Source organism: Oncorhynchus masou, chromosome 21, assembly GCF_036934945.1.
Source record: "Oncorhynchus masou masou isolate Uvic2021 chromosome 21, UVic_Omas_1.1, whole genome shotgun sequence".
NCBI lineage: Eukaryota > Metazoa > Chordata > Actinopteri > Salmoniformes > Salmonidae > Oncorhynchus > Oncorhynchus masou.
Genome location: NC_088232.1, coordinates 6411689 through 6431735, shown reverse-complemented (window position 1 = coordinate 6431735; position 20047 = coordinate 6411689). Strand labels below are relative to the sequence as shown.

The following is a 20047-nucleotide window of genomic DNA, read 5'->3' as shown; positions in this document are numbered from 1 at the left end:
AATCCAGGTGTGGAAAGCTCTTATAGACTTACCGAGAAAGACTCACAGCTGTAATCACTGCCAACAGTGCTTATACAAAGTATTGACTCAGGAGTGTGAATAATTGAGATATTTCTGTATTTAATTTTCAATAACTGCACACAGGTTTAAAAAAAACAAACATGTTTTCACTTTGTCATTATGGGGTATTGTGTGTAGATGGGTGAGAAAACAATTATTTAATCCCTTTTGAATTCAGGCTGTAACACAACAAAATGTGGAATAAGTAAAGGGGCATGAATAATACTTTCTGAGGGCACTGTACCTCTCGTGGTGAATGCCAATCCTGACCCTGTCTGTATTTGTGGGGTAACCATGAAGTAACTTTTTTGTTGACAAGATAAAGTTAGGGATGACATGCAAACAACAAACGCTGAGCCTTCATATTCATGCTTAACGGACCAAATAATGAAAGACAAGCACTGTAGTTTTGAGTTCAGTAAAGTGGGTGTGGAAGAGGTGAGTGTTGGTATCTATATGTAAAGACAAGCTGGATGGGAAATTGCTGAGATTGGTAGTGGAATACATTGAGACTCCTGTTTGCCACATCTTCAATTTAAGCCTAGAAGACGGTGTGCGCCCTTAGGCCCGGAGGAAGGTTAAGGTCATTCCACTGCCCAGAAATGGCAAAGCACCCTTTAATGGCTTAAACAGCCAACCAATCATCTTTTTTACCAGTGCTTCCCCTGCTTTTAGATACAAAAAACAAATAAAGTTATTTTACAGAAAACAAATTAACAACAGACATTCAGCATGCTTACAAGGAAGGGCACTCAAAATGCTCTGCACTGATGATTGGCTGAAAGAAATTGATAGAGCGGTTTTGTTAGACTTCAGTGCAGCTTTTGATATCATTGATCATAACCTATTTCTTACGGCACAACAAAATATATCAAAATGGCTGTGTATTGTAATTTAAACTGTATTGTGTTATGTAAATGATGGGCCTTGCAGGAGCTGGAAGGGTTCATAGGGCAGGAGCCATCTCCTGTTTCTGAAGCGTGGGGCAGAAACAGGAGATTGTGGGAATGATTGCTCTTTCCATGGCATAGACTGACCAGGTGAATCCAGGTGAAGCTATGATCCCTTATTGAAGTCACCTGTTAAATACACTTCAATCAGTGTAGATGAAGGGGAGGAGACAGGTTAAATAATTATTTTTAAGCCTTGAGACAATTGATACATGGATTGTGTATGTGTGCCATTCAGAGGGTGAATGGGCAAGAAAAAAGATATACCATACCTTTTGAATGGGGTACGTGGTGCCAGGCACACCGGTTTGTGTCAAGAACTGCAATCCGGGGCCAGAGGTCCAGTCTCTACCGCCATCAACACCACAGGTCCTACTGGATTGCTGACTGTAAACACAAATTGTACATTAGAGCATATTAAGGTTTACAGTACACAGTTGAAGTCGGAATGTTACATGCACCTTAGCCAAATACATTTAAACTCAGTTTTTCACAATTCCTGACATTTAATCCAAGTAACAATTCCCTGTTTTAGGTCAGTTAGGATCACCACTTTATTTTAAGAATGTGAAATGTCAGAATAATAGTAGAGAATGATTCATTTCAGCTTTTATTTCTTTCATCACATTCCCAGTGGGTCAGAAGTTTACATACACTCAATTAGTATTTGGTAGCATTGCCTTTAAATTGTTTATCTTGGGTCAAACGTTTTGGGTAGCCTTCCACAAGCTTCCCATAATAATTTGAGTGAATTTTGGTCCAGTCCTCCTGACCAAGCTGGTGTAACTGAGTCAGGTTTGTGGGCCTCCTTGCTCGCACACGCTTTTTCAGTTCTGCCCACACATTTTCTATGGGATTGAGGTCAGGGCTTTGTGATGGCCACTCCAATACCTTGACTTTGTTGTCCTTAAGCCATTTTGCCACAACTTTGGAAGTATGCTTGGGGTCATTGTCCATTTGGAAGACCCATTTGCAACCAAGCTTTAACTTCCTGACTGATGTCTTGAGAAAGTGGTGATCCTAACTGACCTAAAACAGGGCATTTTTACTAGGATTAAATATCAGGAATTGTGAAAAAAGTTTAAATGTTTTTGGCTAAGGTGTATGTAAACTTCTGACTTCAACTGTAGGTATAGATATTAAAATGACTATGCATAGATAATAACAGAGTAGCAGCAGCATGGAGGGGGGGGAGGGCAATGCAATGCTCGGTCCAACTTTTCCTGTAGTCCACAATCATCTCCTTTGTCTTGATCACTTTGAGGGAGAGGTTGTTGTCCTTGCACCACACGGTCAGGTCTCTGACCTCCTCCCTATAGGTGGTCTCATTGTTGTCGTTGATCAGGCCTACCACTGTTGTGTCATCAGCAAACTTAATGATGGTGTTGGAGTCGTGCCTGGCCGTGCAGTTATGAGTGAACAGGGAGTACAGGAGGGGACTGAGCACACACCCCTTGTTAACTACCCTTACCACCTGGGAGCGGCACATCAGGAAGTCCAGGATCCAGTTACAGAGGGAGGTGTTTAGTCCCAGGTTCCTTAGCTTAGTGATGAGTTTGAGGGCACTATGGTGTTGAACGCTGAGCTGAAGTCAATAATTAGCATTCTGACATAAACTCAGCAACATCCTCTCACTGTCAACTGTGCAAACTTAACATGTGTAAATATTTGTATTAACATAAGATTCAACAACTGAGACATAAACTGAACAAGTTCCAAAAACGTGACTAACAGAAATTGAATAATGTGTCCCTGAACAAACCTGCAAGTTCCCAGAATATTCTGGGGGGGAATGGCCCGAGCCCTCACGCTTCGATCCAACAGGTCCCAGACGTGCTCAATGGGATTGAGATCCGGGCTCTTCTCTGGCCATGGCAGAACACTACATTTCTGTCTTGCAGGAAATCACACACAGAACGAGCAGTATGGCTGGTGGCATTGTCATGCTGGAGGGTCATGTCAGGATGAGCCTGCAGGAAGGGTACCACATGAGGGAGGAGGATGTCTTCCCTGTAACGCACAGCATTGAGATTGCCTGCAATGACAACAAGCTCAGTCCGATGATGCTGTGACACACCGCCCCAGACTATGACAGACAATCCACCTCCAAATCGATCCCGCTCCAGAGTACAGGCCTTGGCGGAACGCTCATTCCTTCGACGATAAACACAAATCCGACCATCACCCCTGGTGAGACAAAACTGTGACTCGTCAGTGAAGAGCACTTTTTGCCAGTCCTGTCTGGTCCAGCAACGGTGGGTTTGTGCCCATAGGCGACTTTGTTGCCGGTGATGTCTGGTGAGGACCTGCCTAACAACAGGCCTACAATCCCTCAGTCCAGCCTCTCTCTCAGCCTATTGCAGACAGTCTGAGCACTGATGGAGGGATTGTGCGTTCTTGGTGTAACACGGGCAGTTGTTATTGCCATCCTGTACCTGTCCCGCAGGTGTGATGTTCGGATGTACCGATCCTGTGCAGGTGTACACATGGTCTGCCACTGCGAGGACGATCAGCTGTCCATCCTGTCTCCCTGTAATGCTGTCTTAGACGTCTCACAGTATGGACATTGCAATTTATTGTCCTGGCCACATCTGCAGTCTTGATGCCTCCTTGCAGCATGCTTAAGGCACGTTCACGCAGATGAGCAGGGACCCTGGGCATCTTTCTTTTGGTGTTTTTCAGAGTCCGTAGAAAGGCCTCTTTAGTGTCCTAAGTTTTCATAACTGTGACCTTAATTGCCTACCGTCTGTAAGCTGTTAGTGTCTTAATGACTGTTCCACAGGTGCATGTTCATTAATTGTTTATGGTTCATTGAACAAGCATGGGAAACAGTGTTTAAACCCTTTACAATGAAGATCTGTGAAATTATTTGGATTTTTACAAATTATCTTTGAAAGACAGGGTCCTGAAAAAGGGACGTTTCTTTTTTTGCTGAGTTTAGATGTTCCTTTTGTCCAGGTGTGAAAGGGCAGTGTGGAGTGCAACAGAGATTGCATCATCTGTGGACCTGTTGGAGCAGTATGCAAATTAGAGTGGATCTAGGGTTTCTGGGATAATCTTGTTGATGTGAGCCATGATCAACTTTTCAAAGCATTTCATGGCTCCAGACGTGAGTGCTATGCGTCAGTAGTCATTTAGGGAGGTTACCTTAGTTCTTGGGCACAGGGATTATGGTGGTTTGCTTGAAACATGTAGGTATTACAGACTCAGACAGGGAGAGGTTGAAAATGTCAGTGAAGACACTTGACAGTTGGTCAGTGCATGCTCGGAGTACACGTCCTGGTAATCCTTTTGGCCCTGCGGCCTTGTGAATGTTGACCTGTTTAATGGTCTTACTCACATCGGCTGCGGAGAGCGGGATCACACAATCGCCTGGAACAGCTGATGCTCTCAGTTGGGAGACGGCATACGAGGATTGGGCCAAACTGCCAGTACAGAGGTACAGGAAGCTCATCGATGGCTATAGGAAGCGCTTGATTGCAATTATATTGACCAAAGGCTGTGCTAGCAAATATTACGTCTAGGCTGTCAATAATTTAGTTAATGCCAAGTTTATTTTCTGATTTAAATGGATATATTAAGTTCTGAATCATAAACATAGGTTACATAATTGTGGAGACCAAATACATTGGTGAATTTCAACTTATTTTTAGGGAAAATGGTCAGTTAGTTGATAAAAGTGCAAGGGCCACGACTGTGTGTGTTGATTAAATAATGAAGTATAATGTTTTGGTTAGATTGACAAGGGAAACTCAGTCCCTTCAAGGATACAAAAATAACCAAGACAGTCAGAACAGAGTCAATTTTGTATATAATTTCAACAAATCTACTTGCATAATGAAGTACAGTACTTTTATTGCACAAAACGATACAAGTAAATTAACTTTTCTCACTATGGTAACTTTTCTGTAAATCTGGAACCCTTACTTTGAGAAAAATTAATTTTAGAATACTTCAGAAAAGGTTTAACATTATAAGGCACCATCCTGATCTCACTATAACACTAATGTCAACCTAAAGGGACTAAGTTTGGCATTCTTCATTAGTGAAGTATTTTTACAGATAGCATCACACCAACCATTACCATATCATCTACTCTGCCTCATCATACTCATTCTTTCCTCAGTTCAATCACATTTCTATCAAATGTATTAAAAAAGCCCTTTTTACATCAGCAGATGTCACAAAGTGCTATACAGAAACACAGCCTAAAACCCCAAACAGCAAGGAATGCATGATGTAAAAGCACGGTGGCTATGAAAAACTCCCTAGAAAGGCAGGAACCTAGGAAGAAAGCTAGAGAGGAACCAGGTTCTGAGGGGTGGCCAGTCCTCTTCTAGCTGTGCTGGGTGGAGTTCATCTCATCCAGTTCCCTACTACATCCAAAAGCAACAGAATTAACTACAAACACACTAACCAGTACTACATATCACTATACTCTATACATGGGCCATGTTTTCTGCTGGTGTATCGTGAGGTTTCTCCTCTGAGAACCTCTTCCCGCGGTGCGTACAAGCGAACAGCCTCTCTCCCTTGTGGACCTTCAGGTGCATCTTCAGCTGGTGCTGGTGGGAGAACCTCTTCTCACACTGGGGCAGCTTCAGGATTTCTCCCCTGTGTGGACACTCTGGTGCCTCTTCAGGTTGAACAAGTGTGAAAAACTGGCCCGGCACAGGTGGCAATTGAATGGCTTCTCCCCTGTATGGACCCTCTGGTGCCTCTTCAGGCTGAACGAGTGTGAAAAACTGGCCCAGCACAGGTGGCAGCCGTATGGTTTCTCCCCCGTGTGAATCCTCTGGTGGATCTCTACTTGTTTGGGGAAACTGAAGGTTTTCCCACAGAACGAACATGGGAAGCGCTTCTCTTTGGCGATGCCACCTTTACTGATTCTGTCTCTACTACTGTCATTGGTCAATGGGCTTGTGTAGCCATTTAGTGTTGAGGTACTTGCATTGTCTGAGGTCTGGTTTAACATTAGGAGAGTGTGAGGAGGATGAAGGCCAGGGAGTGTCTGTGTTGTTGCAGGTTCCATGTTCCAATTGATAGATCCTATAGAAGGCAGGCTGAAGGCAGCACCTGTTAGGGGGTTAACCTGAGGCGCCATCAGTCTCTCTGAATCACAACTATAGGAGCAGGATGGAGCATCGCTAGCTGAGTCTGTGTCTGTTCTCATACAGACGCCTCCCCGTCCCCGCAGACCAAATCTACGCCTTACCCTGGTCTCAGCCAGTCTGTTGTCATGAAGACTAAGCTCAGCTGTTGTTTTGTTTTCGACAGTCTGTTTCTGGTTGTGGTTAACAGTGTTGTTCCCCAGCCCAGAGTTGAGGACACTGTCCCATCCACTGACCACTACGTCGCCTCTGGTCCTGGCTTGCTCAGTGATGTCATCCCCCAGGCCGTTGACTGCACCCGTCTGGCTCTGGGAATCCAAGATGGCCACCCAGTCTCCTCTGTTGGCCTCCATCCAACCACCTGCAGGAAGAGGTTACAAAATAAACTTTGGCAGAGAAAACTCTACATATGGAGTATTTTTGAGTCAATTAAAGTGTTTTTGAGTCAATTACTTTGTTGTATGTAAACACAAGTTGTAATGATTTAATTTTATGAATGAAGAAAAAACAACAGCCAGGAGTATCACTATTACCACTGAAGATCTATTACTGTATGGAGGCTATATGTATTACTATTCCCATTGAATATCTATTACTGTATGGAGGCTATATGTATTACTATTCCCATTGAAGATCTATTACTGTATGGAGGCTATATGTAGTTCTCCCTTACCTTGCTCCCCCATCTTTAGTCCACTCAGCAGGTCAATGCTCTCTGGTCCGTCTTCTATTGTCTCCTCTTTGACTAGCAGCATATCAGGCTTCCCATCCTCCATGTCTACTGACTGTAAGAGATACAGAGTGAGAGGATGTTGGATCAAGACATCTGATATGAGCACCCTGCTATGGAGCATCTTCTGATTGGCCAATGAGGGATTGCTAGTACTATGCTTACATGTTAGTTGATTTGATACTATACTAATGGTTGGAGAATTCAATTCAATGGAGAATTCAACAGTAGTTCACAGTGGGCTCACCTCAGTGAGACTGTGTGTGGTCCTGTGCTGCTCAGCTGGTTCCACTGGGGGTTCAGGAGAAGGTGTAGTCTGGTTGTTCTCCATGACCATGGTCCTCTCAGGTTTCCCCAGACCCTCCTCACACCCCTCCTCCTTCACCAGCAGCACCTCCTCCTCCTGGAAGAGACAGGGAATACAGATCACACAGACATACACTCCCTCAGGTACGTACACACATAATAAACACACTTTCAACATGGAGTGTTTACCCATCCCTACTACATTTGAGTCCTATACTGTAGTTACAGAACGACTTCATTGTTGTTAAACCCATCATGGTGAACGTAAATATGAGTAATCATCAGGCAAGCCTGACTCAACTATTTTGATGTGCACAGTAGGTGTTTGTTAGTGTGTGGGTATGTGTAGGTACAGTGCAGTGAAGGCTGCTGAGGGGAGAACAGCTCATAATAATGGCTGGAATGGAGTAAATGGAATGGTATAAAAACACAGTTTTCATACCATTCCATTCACTCTATTCCATCCCTTAAACTCCATTCCAGCCTCTATTATGAGCCATGTTCCCCTTAGCAGCCGCCACTGTTACAGTGCCTTCAGAAAGTATTCATATACCCCTTGACTTTTTCCAAATTTTGTTGTGTTACAGCCTAAATGTAAAATGGGTTAAATTGAGATTTTTATGGGTTACTGGCCTACACACAATACCCGATAATGTCAACGTGGAATTGTTTTTTCAAAAATGTTACAAATTAATTAAATATGAAAAGCTGAAATGTCTTGAGTCAATGAGTATTCAACCCCTGACTTTAAGACAGAGTTTAATGGCTGTGATAGGAGAATGGATCAAGTATTGTAGTTACTCCACAATACTAACCTATTTGACAGAGTGAAAAGAAGGAAGCCTGTACAGAATAAAAAATATTCCAAAACATGCATCCTGTTTGCAACAAGGCACTAAAGTAATAATACAAAAATGTGACAAAGAATTAACTTTTTCCAGAATACAGTATGCAAATCCAGTACAACACATTACTAAGTACCACTCTCCACATTTTCAAGCATAGTGGTAGCTACATCATGTTATGAGTATGCTTGTAATCATTAAGGACTGGGGAGTTTTTCAGGATAGAAAATAAACAGAATGGAGCTAAGCACAGGAAAAATTCTAGAGGAAAACCTGGTTCAGTTTGCTTTCCACCAAATACTAGGAGGAATTCATCTTTCAGCAGGACAATAACCTAAAACACAAGGCCAAATCTACACAGTTGCTTACCAAGAAGACCGCAAATGTTCCTGAGTGGCCAAGCTAGTTTAGCCTTAAATCTACTTGAACATCTATGCCAAGACCTGAAAATGGTTGTCTAGCAATGATCAACAACCAATTTGACAAAGATGGAAGATGTTTAATAATAAATGGGCAAATGTTGCACAATTCAGGTGTGGAAAGCTCTTACAGACTTACTCAAAAGATTCACAGTTGTAATTACTGCCAAAGTTGATTCTAATCTGTATAGACTCAGGGGATTGAATACTTATCTAATCAAGATAGTGTTTTATTTTTCATGATAAAATAACTATTTTTTATAGATCGTTGACAAGAAAATTACAATTAAAATATTTGAATCCCACTTTGTAACAAAACAAAAATGGAAAAGTCAAAGGCTGTGAATACTTTCTCTAGGTACTGTATGTAGGCCCTAAGTGTTTATTGGTTATAAAGCACTGTTGGGTGTATGTAGAATAGGGTGAGATCAGATGTGATTCATACTAAAAAGAGAGTCCCAATGAAAGTTAATGAAAAGTCCATTTTGTTTTTATTAAACAAAGTTTTATATATGCCATATGAAAACCACACATGCCTTCACAAAACATGTCCATAGACTTGATAAACTGCATTCATTTTCTCATTAAAAATGTGTCTTAGGAAAAAAAAGAAGGTAGTTGAATAGAAGTAATGAAACAGGCATTTGTGAACATTAATATAGCCTACACAGTACAAACACAATATGTAACAGATGTTTTATGTCTGACTGCAATATTCTACCTAGGAATATTTAACACTGAAATAATTTACTCTCGTTATTCCAAATGCATCTGTGGATCTTTTCTGCTGACAACAATGAAAATTAATCTTTGTCTTTAATGCAGGGTTTGATCTAAACATCAGAAGATATCGAGTGGAATGGTTTCTATGTTATAGATTGGAATGTTTTTTCTGCTGGTGTATCCTGAGGTAGCTCCTCTCAGAACTTCTTCCTGGAGTGTGTACACTTCGGGCTGTGGCGGTCATGAAAATGGGTCAGCCGTTAACTGCAAAATGACCACCGATCTCAAGGTTATTGACCTTGTATTAACATAAACACGGTTGGCATCTCCGGGTTTCCACACATACAAGCTGCTGATGCGCGCCTTTGGACCATCTACAATTCAAATAAGTATTATAAATCCATTTAATATACACCATCACAATAGCTGGTGTTAAGAAACATTATGATATGAAGAACATTTATTTCAGAAGAACAGAATTTCATGTTGAGTCGGCCTAATGTATGTTACCGATCTGGGTCTGCCATGCCAATAGCAGAAAAGATATGCTTAATTCTTGTACAATTATTTTACATCATATGATTTTATAGTTACAAGAATATAAGTGAACACTGATTGATAAAATGGAAAGGGTATTTTCCTCTTAACGATTGCTGAGCGAGTGCGCAATGGAGCAGCTATTTTGTGTCGAGTGTAAAAAGTGAGCATTTGAAACGTTATGTGGCTACTTTAGTTGTGAGACAAACCTTAGAATGTCTTAGAAATCAAAACATATGGGCTGCATGATGCAACTATTGATGATTTGAAAAGGTTGCAAAACAGGCATGTGCTCTATTTCATGCCTAGACTGCACACGCTGTTCATTAATATTCCCACCCATCAGACTATTCTCAATTTAATAAGGTCTTTATACTAAATAATATACAGTGGGGCAAAAAAGTATTTAGTCAGCCACCAATTGTGCAAGTTCTCCCACTTAAATAGATGAGAGGCCTGTAATTTTCATCATAGGTACACTTCAACTATGACAGACAAAATGAGAAGAAAAAAAATCCAGAAAATCACATTGTAGGATTTTTAATGAATTTATTTGCAAATTATGTTGGAAAATAAGTATTTGGTCAATAACAAAAGTTTCTCAATACTTTGTTATATACCCTTTGTTGGCAATGACAGAGGTCAAACGTTTTCTGTAAGTCTTCACAAGGTTTTCACACACTGTTGCTGGTATTTTGGCCCATTCCTCCATGCAGATCTCCTCTAGAGCAGTGATGTTTTGGGGCTGTTGCTGGGCAACACGGACTTTCAACTCCCTCCAAAGATTTTCTATGGGGTTGAGATCTGGAGACTGGCTAGGCCACTCCAGGACCTTGAAATGCTTCTTACTAAGCCACTCCTTCATTGCCCGGGCGGTGTGTTTGTGATCATTGTCATGCTGAAAGACCCAACCACGTTTCATCGTCAATGCCCTTGCTGATGGAAGGAGGTTTTCTCACGATCTCACGATACATGGCCCCATTCATTCTTTCCTTTACACAGATCAGTCGTCCTGGTCCCTTTGTAGAAAACAGCCCATGATGGTTCCACCCCCATGCTTCACAGTAGGTATGGTGTTCTTTGGATGCAACTCAGCATTCTTTGTCCTCCAAACACGACGAGTTGAGTTTTTACCAAAAAGTTATATTTTGGTTTCATCTGACCATCTGACCACTTATTTTCCACCATAATTTGCTAATAAATTCATTAAAAATCCTACAATGTGATTTTCTGGATTTTTTTTCTCATTTTGTCTGTCATAGTAGAAGTGTACCTATAATGAAAATTACAGGCCTCTCATCTTTTTAAGTGGGAAAACTTGCACAATTGGTGGCTGACTAAATACTTTTTTGCCCCACTGTATGAGTGAAATTAGTTTAGATTTAAAATGGGCCATTATCAGCTGCATGTGCATGCCATCCGTATGCACTCGACAGTGTCGATGAAACACGAACGCTATAATAGGTGTGTTGGAAAAATTACCAGCTCCTGACACGCATCAGTAATTCATTATGAATAAGATTTATTTGATTTCATTCTTCATTAAAATGGAACCACAATGTTCAGTTGAAATGACTCGCATTTGCACGCACCAACAGTAGGGATATATATGTATATATAGAATGTGGATTTGGGCTAATTCTGAGGAAGTGGAAACTCAAAATGCATTAGCTAGAAAACTAAATATAATATGCTGATAGTTAGCTGTCTAATTTACTAATCTAACAGTTCATGTAGTTAGTTAACAGTTAATGTAATGTCCTGAAAACTTTTCAGCATACCCAATGATATCTATAGGCCTATGCAATTACTTTGCCCCGTATAAACTATATCTCAAAGCCATAGCCTACCAGACTCTCGACCTTTGCCTCATCCAAGTCTGTACGGGAGTTGCAGCTATGGGACAAGACTGTAACTACCAATTAGGTCTCACGAAATTGGGGAGAAAAAGGGGTAACAAGTGCAAAAGAAAAAAAAAGAGAGCTGAGACCCTACTCTCTCCAACAGTCACAACAGTAGACCTATTTGCTTTCAAAACTGTGATTTTCCTACAATTGCAACTTGGAGCGCAGAGAGAGAGCGTGGTTTTGAGGAGACATTTCGGATAATAACAGCAAGTCTATGTCAATATAAAAATGTGGAACTTGAAATTGAATGACTGTCGTCAAATTCCACGTGACTGTTGAGTTATGGTAATTGGGCTACTCAAACTGCGCTCTGTAAATGAATGGTGCTGATGGGCGTTAGTAGCCTACCAAACTTTGCCAATGGCCATCAAGACGCTAATGGCCTGGTACTCAACACTCTATTGTCCCTCAAATCACTCTGAGCAGAGAGAGAGAGAGCGTGATTTGGAGGATGGATGAGATGTTTCGGGTAATAGCAGCAAGTCGATTTCAATATAAAAATGTGGAACTCAAAATTGAATGTCATGGTCAATGGACACGTATTCCTGCTATTTCAACCCCTGCAGATTATTCAAATTCAATCATGAAGTGTTTGATAAGATTTTCAAATGCATTGATGTCAGAGTAATTTGAGGGACAATAGAGTTTTGAGTACCAGGCCATTAGAGTCTTGATGGCCGTTAGCAAGTTTGGCAGGCTACTAACACCCATCAGCACCATTCATTTACAGAGTACAGTTTGAGTAGCCCTGTTACTGTGACTCAACGGTCACGTGGAATTTGACTACAGTCATGACTCGTGACCACCAGTCTGGCGGTATTACTGGTCACCGTAACAGCCCTACACACAGGGGAACGGCCTCTCTCCCGTGTGGGCCTTCAGGTGCATCTTCAGCTGGTGCTGGTGGGAGAAACTCTTTTCACACTGGGGGCAGCTATAGGATTTCTCCCCTGTGTGGACCCTCTGATGTCTCTTCAGGTTGCAAGCCTGGGCGAAGCGCATATGACACTGGGTACAGCTGTAGGGTTTCTCCCCTGTGTGGACCCTCTGGTGGATCTCTACCTTCTGGGGGCGGCTGAAGCCTTTGTTACAGAACATGCAGAGGAACCGTTTCTCTTTACTATTGGCTGATGTGGCTCCTCTTCCCCGAGCCTGAGCTCTAGCCCTGTCATTTGAGTTCAATACCTGATCGAAAAGGACGCGGCCGTGTGAATCGGAAGGTACCATCGACGTGGACACTGGGTTGCGATCCCTGAGCGGGTGTAAAGGGGAGTGGGTTGTGACATTTGGATTTGTCTGTAAGCTTTCCCTGTAGACTAAGAAGTCACTGGTGTTGCCCTGCGAGTGTCTTTCTCCTAAATGAGTCTCGTCTGCATTCCATGTCAGAGGAGTGTCGCTCTCCACTTTCACAGTCACCTCATCTACGACCAGACCCTCCCCTTTCTTATCTAGGGACCCTTCAGAGTATACACTACTACTGTACCGGTTCCAGTCCCCTCTCAATGGATTAGTCTGTGTATCTAAGCCGGCAGGCATGTCACTAGGTGTCATCTCTGTAGAGTATGAACAGGACGGATCATTGCCAGTCTGTAATGTGTCACCTGAGTCCTGATGGGACAGAACCGTCCTCGGGCTCGTGTTGCCGTAAAGTAAATACTCTGAGCGGGGAGCAGGAGGACAGCCCAGTCGGTCCAGCCCTGTTAAAGTCTCTGTATCTGTCTCGGACTTGAGGACGGCGTTCAGCGTTCCACTGACCTCCGTGATGTTTCGTTGGGTAATTGGTGGCGCTGGGGCGGTGGTGGGGTCCTCCGTGGCTACAGGGGGAGCTCCAGCCGTTCCAGTATGGATGTCTCTGCTGTGCTGTGGGTCCTCCACTTCTTGAGACCTTTCCAGCTTGACCCCAGGACCTGCAGCCTCTGCATCCTGACACAAGAATAGAGGAGATTATTACCGGTACATGAGATGAATTGGATAACAATGTCATAGGGAAGTCTAAGAAGCTCCCCTATGGCAGATACATTAGGATGTACTTGTAAGCAAGTGAACAGCTGAGGGGAGTCTTTCTGAAATATACTGGCCACATTTTATCTACTGTAATTTGTATGTAATACTATTACACTAACCTCTATCATGATAAAGTGCTGGTTAGAGGTTCCACTCCCCTCATCAACAGTGATTGGTTGGTCATCTCTCCATGTGTTGTGTTCCGCTGACTTCACAAAGCTCCTGTGGCCTCCAGTGAGATGTCCTTCACCTGAGAGAGTGATTGGTGGAAAAGAGGTGATTAGGTACTGTCAATGCTCAAAGCGATATTGTACACTATTGACAGTTTTGACTGTCTACAATTGGCAAGTATGTAAGGTAACAATTCAAATAACTTCTTGATACACTATTTATAGATCAGTAGATTATGTCCCATGCATCACATTGTTTTCAATTAGTAAATAATAGTAAATGCAGTAAATCAAGAACCTGGCTAGAATATGACAGTGTCTTTGTGCAAGATTGCCAAATAACCAGGGGAATTATTGCATACAATCCCAAAACTGACCAAGATGCAATTCTGGTTAAAACATTTAAAGTCACATATGCGCAGAGGGGAAAGGACAACCTTCTGCAAAATGTACCATTAGCTTTTTTTCTTAAAAAATGATCTTCATTGAAGTGAACATTTTACAAATCATAAATAGTTCACATAAAATCAATTCTAGTTTCACATCACATCATAATTACATAACGTGATTTACAGATTTAATAGTGTCCGTGGCAGAGTCCATCTTATTTCTTCCTTTTAGTTCAGTTTTGATTTGTATTTTTTTTATTGAACAAAACGTTATTTCAGTCATAATGCACCTTGCCTTCCAAATTTTACTGTATATCACAATGTATATTATTGTCCACCATAAATCTTTAGTAATGTCATCCACGTGAATATCGAAGACACCGTGAAAGACAGACTTGGGATTTATACATACAGTACCAGTCAAAAGATTGAGTAGGTGTGTCCATTCTCATTCTTATTTTTACTATTTTCTACATTGTAGAATAATAGTGAAGACATTAAAACTATGATATAACACATATGGAATCATGTAGTAAACCAAAAAGTGTTAAATAAAACAAAATATTTTGTATTTTATATTCTTTTGAAGTAGCCACCCTTTGCCTTGATGACAGCTTTGCACACTCTTGGCATTCTCTCAACCAGCTTCACCTGGAATGCTTTTCCAACAGTCTTGAAGGAGTTCCCACATATGCTGAGCATTTGTTGGCTGCTTTTCCTTCACTCTGCGGTCCTACTCATTCCAAACCATCTCAATTGAGTTGAGGTCGGGAAATTGTGGAGGCCAGGTCATCTGATGCAGCACGCCATCACTCTCCTTCGTGGTCAAATAGCGCTTACACAGGCTGTTTTGGATCATTGTTCTGTTGAAAAACAAAATGATAGTCCCACTAAGCGCAAACCAGATGGGATGGCGTATCGCTGCAGAATGCTGTGGTAGCCATGCTGGTTAAGTGTGCCTTGAATTGTAAATAAATCACAGACATTGTCACCATGCTTCACGGTGGGAACCACACATGGAGATCATCCGTTCACCTACTCTGCGTCTCACAAAGACACGGTGGTTGGAACCAAAAAACTCAAATTTGGACTTCAGACCAAAGAACAGATTTCAACCGGTCTAATGTCCATTGCTTGCGTTTCTTGGCCCAAGCAAGTCTCTTCTTCTTATGGGTGTCTTTTAGTAGTAGTTTCTTTGCAGCAATTCGACCATGAAAGCCTGATTCACAGTCTCCTCTGAGCAGTTGATGTTGAGATGTGTCTGTTACTTGAGCTTTGTGAAGCATTTATTTGGGCTGCAATCTGAGGTGAAGTTAACACTAATGAACGTATCCTCTGCAGTAGAGGTAACTGGGTTTTCTTTTCCTGTGGCGGTTCTCATGAGAGCCAGTTTCATCATAGCGCTTGATGGATTTTGCGATTGCACTTGAAGAAACTTTCAAAGTTCTTGAAATTTTCCAGACTTACTGACATTCATGTCTTAAAGTAATGATGAACTGTCATTTCTCTTTGCTTATTTGATCGGTTCTTGCCATTATATGGACTTGGTCTTTTACCAAATTGGGCTATCTTTTGTATACCACCCCTACCTTGTCACAACACAACTGATTGGCTCAAACGCATTAAGAAGGAAAGAAATTCCACAAATTAACTTTTAACAAGGCACACCTGTTACTTGAAATGTATTCCAGGTGACTATCTCATGAAGCTGGTTGAGAGAATGCAAAGAGTGTGCAAAGCTTGGTAGCAAGAGCCTCTCGGGGGATGCTGCAGTGTACCCAAGAGGCATTGGGACCAACTGCTTGCACGAGGGTTACCACTCCACTATGTCTCCCTGTCATGGCTTTCACGCCATCCGTACAGATAAATCAAAGAGGAGGATGTCTTCCTTAATTGACCCCCATAAACGTAACAGACATTTAACAGGAGCTGTGCCAGGCCCGCCACGTCTGTTGACTCATCCAGCTGTAACGCATATAATTAACTGGCTTGTATCCAAAGCAGTAATTGTTTCAAAACATCTCCTGCTATGTCACTGATGTGTCGTGAAACAGTGTTGTTTGATGAAGGCATTGTCTGTATAGTTTTTTGGGCCTTTTCCCCAAGCCATATCCACGGCAGCAGGAATAATTAAGTCCTCCACAATAGTATGGGGCTTGCCTGTCCTAGACACTCAGTAGCTCACTACATAAGATGCTTCTAGCACCTTCTTGTTAATGGTATCTGTTGCTTTTATGCATGTCTTACTACTCGAAAGTCATCTTTATTCTTGCTCCAAAAACTCCCATGGCTTTTTTTTCAAATTGTCATGATTTGTTTCTAAATGTCTGCACAAGAGTGAATGGTTTCCCGAAGGAGAGTAACGGTTAATGTGATTGGATGTTAATTTATTTGACTAGGCTACCTGTATTTGACATTATGTTATTTCGCTGAACACTAGATTTAATTTTATTTTTGGCAGTGAAACGAGGCTACTCAGGTGAGAATAGATCCTCACCCAAATGTATAGCCCCGTTGGAAAATATAAATGTACTGTTTGAAAATTAGAAGAAAAAAATATATATTTTATTTTTCATTTTAAATGCACGTACTCCAGTTTGGGAATACCTGCTCTACAGGATCGGTGTCCCCCCACACGGGATGGTTAAGCTAATGTAGGCTAATGTGATTAGCATGAGGTTGTAGGTAACATGAACATTTCCCAGGACATAGACATATCTGATATGGGCAGAAAGCTTAAATTCTTGTTGATCTAACTACACTGTCCAATTTACAGTAGCTATGGGTTGAGGAGAGTGCACAATTATGAACTTGAAAATGTATTAATAAACCAATTAAGCACATTTGGGCAGTCTTGAAACAACATTTTGAACAGATATGCAATGGTTCATTGGATCAGACTAAAACCTTTTCACATACACTGCTGACATCTAGTGGCCAAAATCTAAATTGCGCCTGGGCTGGAATAATACATTATGGCCTTTCTCTTGCATTTCAAAGATGATGGTACATGTATTATTATATTTTACCATATCTAATGTGTTGCTACATTAATTTCAAATTTCCACAAACTTCAAAGTGTTTACTTTCAAATGGGATCAAGAATATGCATATCCTTGCTTCAGGTCCTGAGCTTCTGGCAGTTAGATTTGGGTATGTCATTTTAGGAGAAATTTAAATTAAAAAAAATAGTAAAAAAACCCTTGATTCAGTATGTCCAAACTTTTGACTGGTAATGTACATTTTCTGTGCACTGAGTATATATATATTTTTGAAACATCCTTGTTTCTGCAGGATTCAGGTTGCGGTATGCGTCTTCACCACCATATTTAATCAGATATCACTTTATAGTTTTTGTTCAAATTTCAATATTTCTATTTAAATGTATGAATTTGATTGAGATACCAGCTCATTTGGTTCCCTAGTCGTATTAAAATCCCCACATATAATTACGGAATTTCCCACACATAAATAGCCCCTAATGTACCTCTTGCGGTTCCTCTGTATCGGTCGAGGATCTTGACACTTCTGGGACGACTGGCGAGAATGCGCTCTCGCATCATCTTGTCTGCGCGGTCCCGTGATACCTTCAGTTCAAGTAGCTGTAGTTTCCTCTGCAATGCCCTGTTTTCTTTATGTCTTTGAGTTATTTCCAAACGAAACACTGCATAGTCATCGTCTACGAGTTTACAGACCTCTGCCACGGCTGCATTCGCTAACACCTCCATGATGGAGGCTATTTGAGTGTGAAAAACCATACAGTTAGCCATTGTTAGAACCTAGCTTTACCTAGATAACATCAACCTGTCCTGTCTCCAACGCGAATATAAGACTACCTGGGGTAAGTATGTGATGCTGTGCAGTATGTTAATAAACGTCTGAATAACAACAACAACAACATAAACGCTAATGTAAAAATTGTACTTGATCACTGTTCACTTCCGTTTAATTGCTCTTCTTCGTGTAGTTTTCCGGAAGACTAGACGTTTTGCTGCCTTTCCCAGGTCGGAGAGCGAATTGCACATTTTGGTCACACAAATGGGGGAAAAAGAAATTGCACCACCATCTAACCCTAGATATATCCCACTACAGGCTGTTGGCCTGGGAGGCTGGAACCCCTTCTCTCAAAACACTCTGACACCCAAAAACATTTCTGCTGCTGCTACTACTTAACCTATCTTCTTGGATTTCTTCTCCATCTGTGTGGTACAGTTAATGACCATAGCAATAAACGACAAGAAGCCAACCTTACTAAAGCTAAAATTGTCCGGGTCACTCTGTACTGACCTACTAGTCACAGGGATCCTCTCAGGCTCCCTTTCCCGGCCTCACTTTTTCCCCCATCAACATCTACTTTCCTCACTGCCTCAGCATGAGATACTTTCTGCACTGTAACCATGGCAACCTCAAATTATCTCACTTGCACATGACATTTCTGGTCTACACACAACTTTGTCCCATTCCCTCCTGTACACTTCTCACACCTAATAATGTCCCTCCTACATACTGCTGCGACATGAGCATACACGTGGCACCTGAAACACTGTAGTTGGTTCTGAACAAAAGCTCTTATGGGATACCTGACATGTCCTAGCATGGCTTTATCAGGTAAACACTCAATATCAAAACTCAAAAGGATAAACAGGGTCTCCTCAATCTCGCACTCGCCCCCGGGTTTGCATTGCACCAAACAGCGTGCATCACAGACACGTGGATCCTCAACTTCAGTTGTTCCACCTCAACACTTAAATCCACCCCAATTATCACTTCTTTCACCGGTGCTCTGCTCCAGATAGCAAAGCAAGACACAGCTCTTGTCCCGAGGCTCGAGATGTGGAGTGCCCGCTCCTTCTGATACCACAAATTGGTTGGCCAAAAGGCACGAATCCACTTTCTCCATAAATCCTACTCCCACTGGGCCAGAGCCATCTCAGGCATTTCCCTGATTATTGGGGTGAGGCTCAGAAGTCTTCAGGTTCTTTTTCTTCACTTTTGTCAGGTTTGATTTCTAAGCTTTCACTATTCAACTCCATCTCGTGGTTTTCAGGAGAGGAACATGTAATTATGTCTCCTGTATTTGACTCATAAGAGAAAGTACTTTGCACGTATTTTGCAGACATAGATTATCGCCCTAATTTCTGCCTGACGTCATCTTGCCATCCGCCATTCTTCTTCCCAGTGCTGGCTGGTCAAGCTAGCTAGCTCCACTTCTGACACTGAAGAGAAGGGATCGTATTGGTTGGCGTCATAGCTCAAAGGGTGTGGTTAAATGAAAAAGATATGCGCGCTGTTCTTTAAATTACAGTACTGCTTACTTTAATCTCCTAATATCAGTCTCTTTCAAGCTGAGAACAGACTTGTTTAGAAAGAAGCAAGAATGGAGTAGAACATAATGACTTTATTCCATCTGCATCACCTTAAGGTAAATATTCAACTGTCCTGGTTCTTGTCTAGATTTACTGTCCCTTCAAAAACAGGTATTTACACAAGCCTGTTTCAAATCAAGTTAACAAAGGGTTAATAAGGGGACTGGGGTTAATTATCCTCTTACCAAGACACTTCACATGATAATTATAATACGTCTAAAGAATGGTTCCCAGATATCACCTGTGTATATCTCTAATCACACTGCTATGATTTCTCCTCGTTGTGGACAACTCCTGTGTCTGATAAGGTTAGTCAGCAAAGAGAAGCTCTTGTAACAGTTTCCACTTGAAGTGCTTGTCCTTGGTATGAACTGTCTGGTGCTTCTTCACATAGTTCGCCTCAGCAAAGCGCTTCTGACACGTGGCACAGGTGTATGACTTGTCTGCATCTGTCCAAATGCTCAGCCTCCCATGTTGTGACCCAATGACACCAGAGGAGGTAGAAGCAGGAGCCACCACCCTCAGGTGGT

At 41.8% G+C, this 20047-nt stretch overlaps 1 protein-coding gene across 1 annotated transcript; it reads right to left on the bottom strand.

Annotated features, from left to right (window-relative positions):
- Nucleotides 1-4722: 4722 nt before the first annotated feature.
- On the bottom strand, nucleotides 4723-18100 carry LOC135507674 (uncharacterized). Its single transcript, XM_064927270.1, has 6 exons — nucleotides 17639-18100; nucleotides 13712-13842; nucleotides 13344-13511; nucleotides 7099-7254; nucleotides 6795-6906; nucleotides 4723-6482 (listed from the first exon to the last, which is right to left on the bottom strand). The coding sequence occupies exons 1-6, from the start codon at nucleotides 17919-17921 to the stop codon at nucleotides 5611-5613; spliced, it is 1722 nt and encodes a 573-aa protein (XP_064783342.1). The 5' UTR covers nucleotides 17922-18100; the 3' UTR covers nucleotides 4723-5610.
- Between the last annotated feature and the right edge of the window lie 1947 nt (nucleotides 18101-20047).

Excerpts from the sequence above, each read along its gene's own strand:
- LOC135507674 (XM_064927270.1), bottom strand. The coding sequence starts at position 17,921 with ATGGCTAACTGTATGGTTTTTCACACTCAAATAGCCTCCATCATGGAG. Across the intron at positions 7,255-13,343 it reads CCCAACGAAACATCACGGAG|GAGGAGGAGGTGCTGCTGGT; the intron begins GTCAGTGGAACG and ends TGTCTCTTCCAG. Across the intron at positions 6,483-6,794 it reads ACTAAAGATGGGGGAGCAAG|GTGGTTGGATGGAGGCCAAC; the intron begins GTAAGGGAGAAC and ends CTCTTCCTGCAG.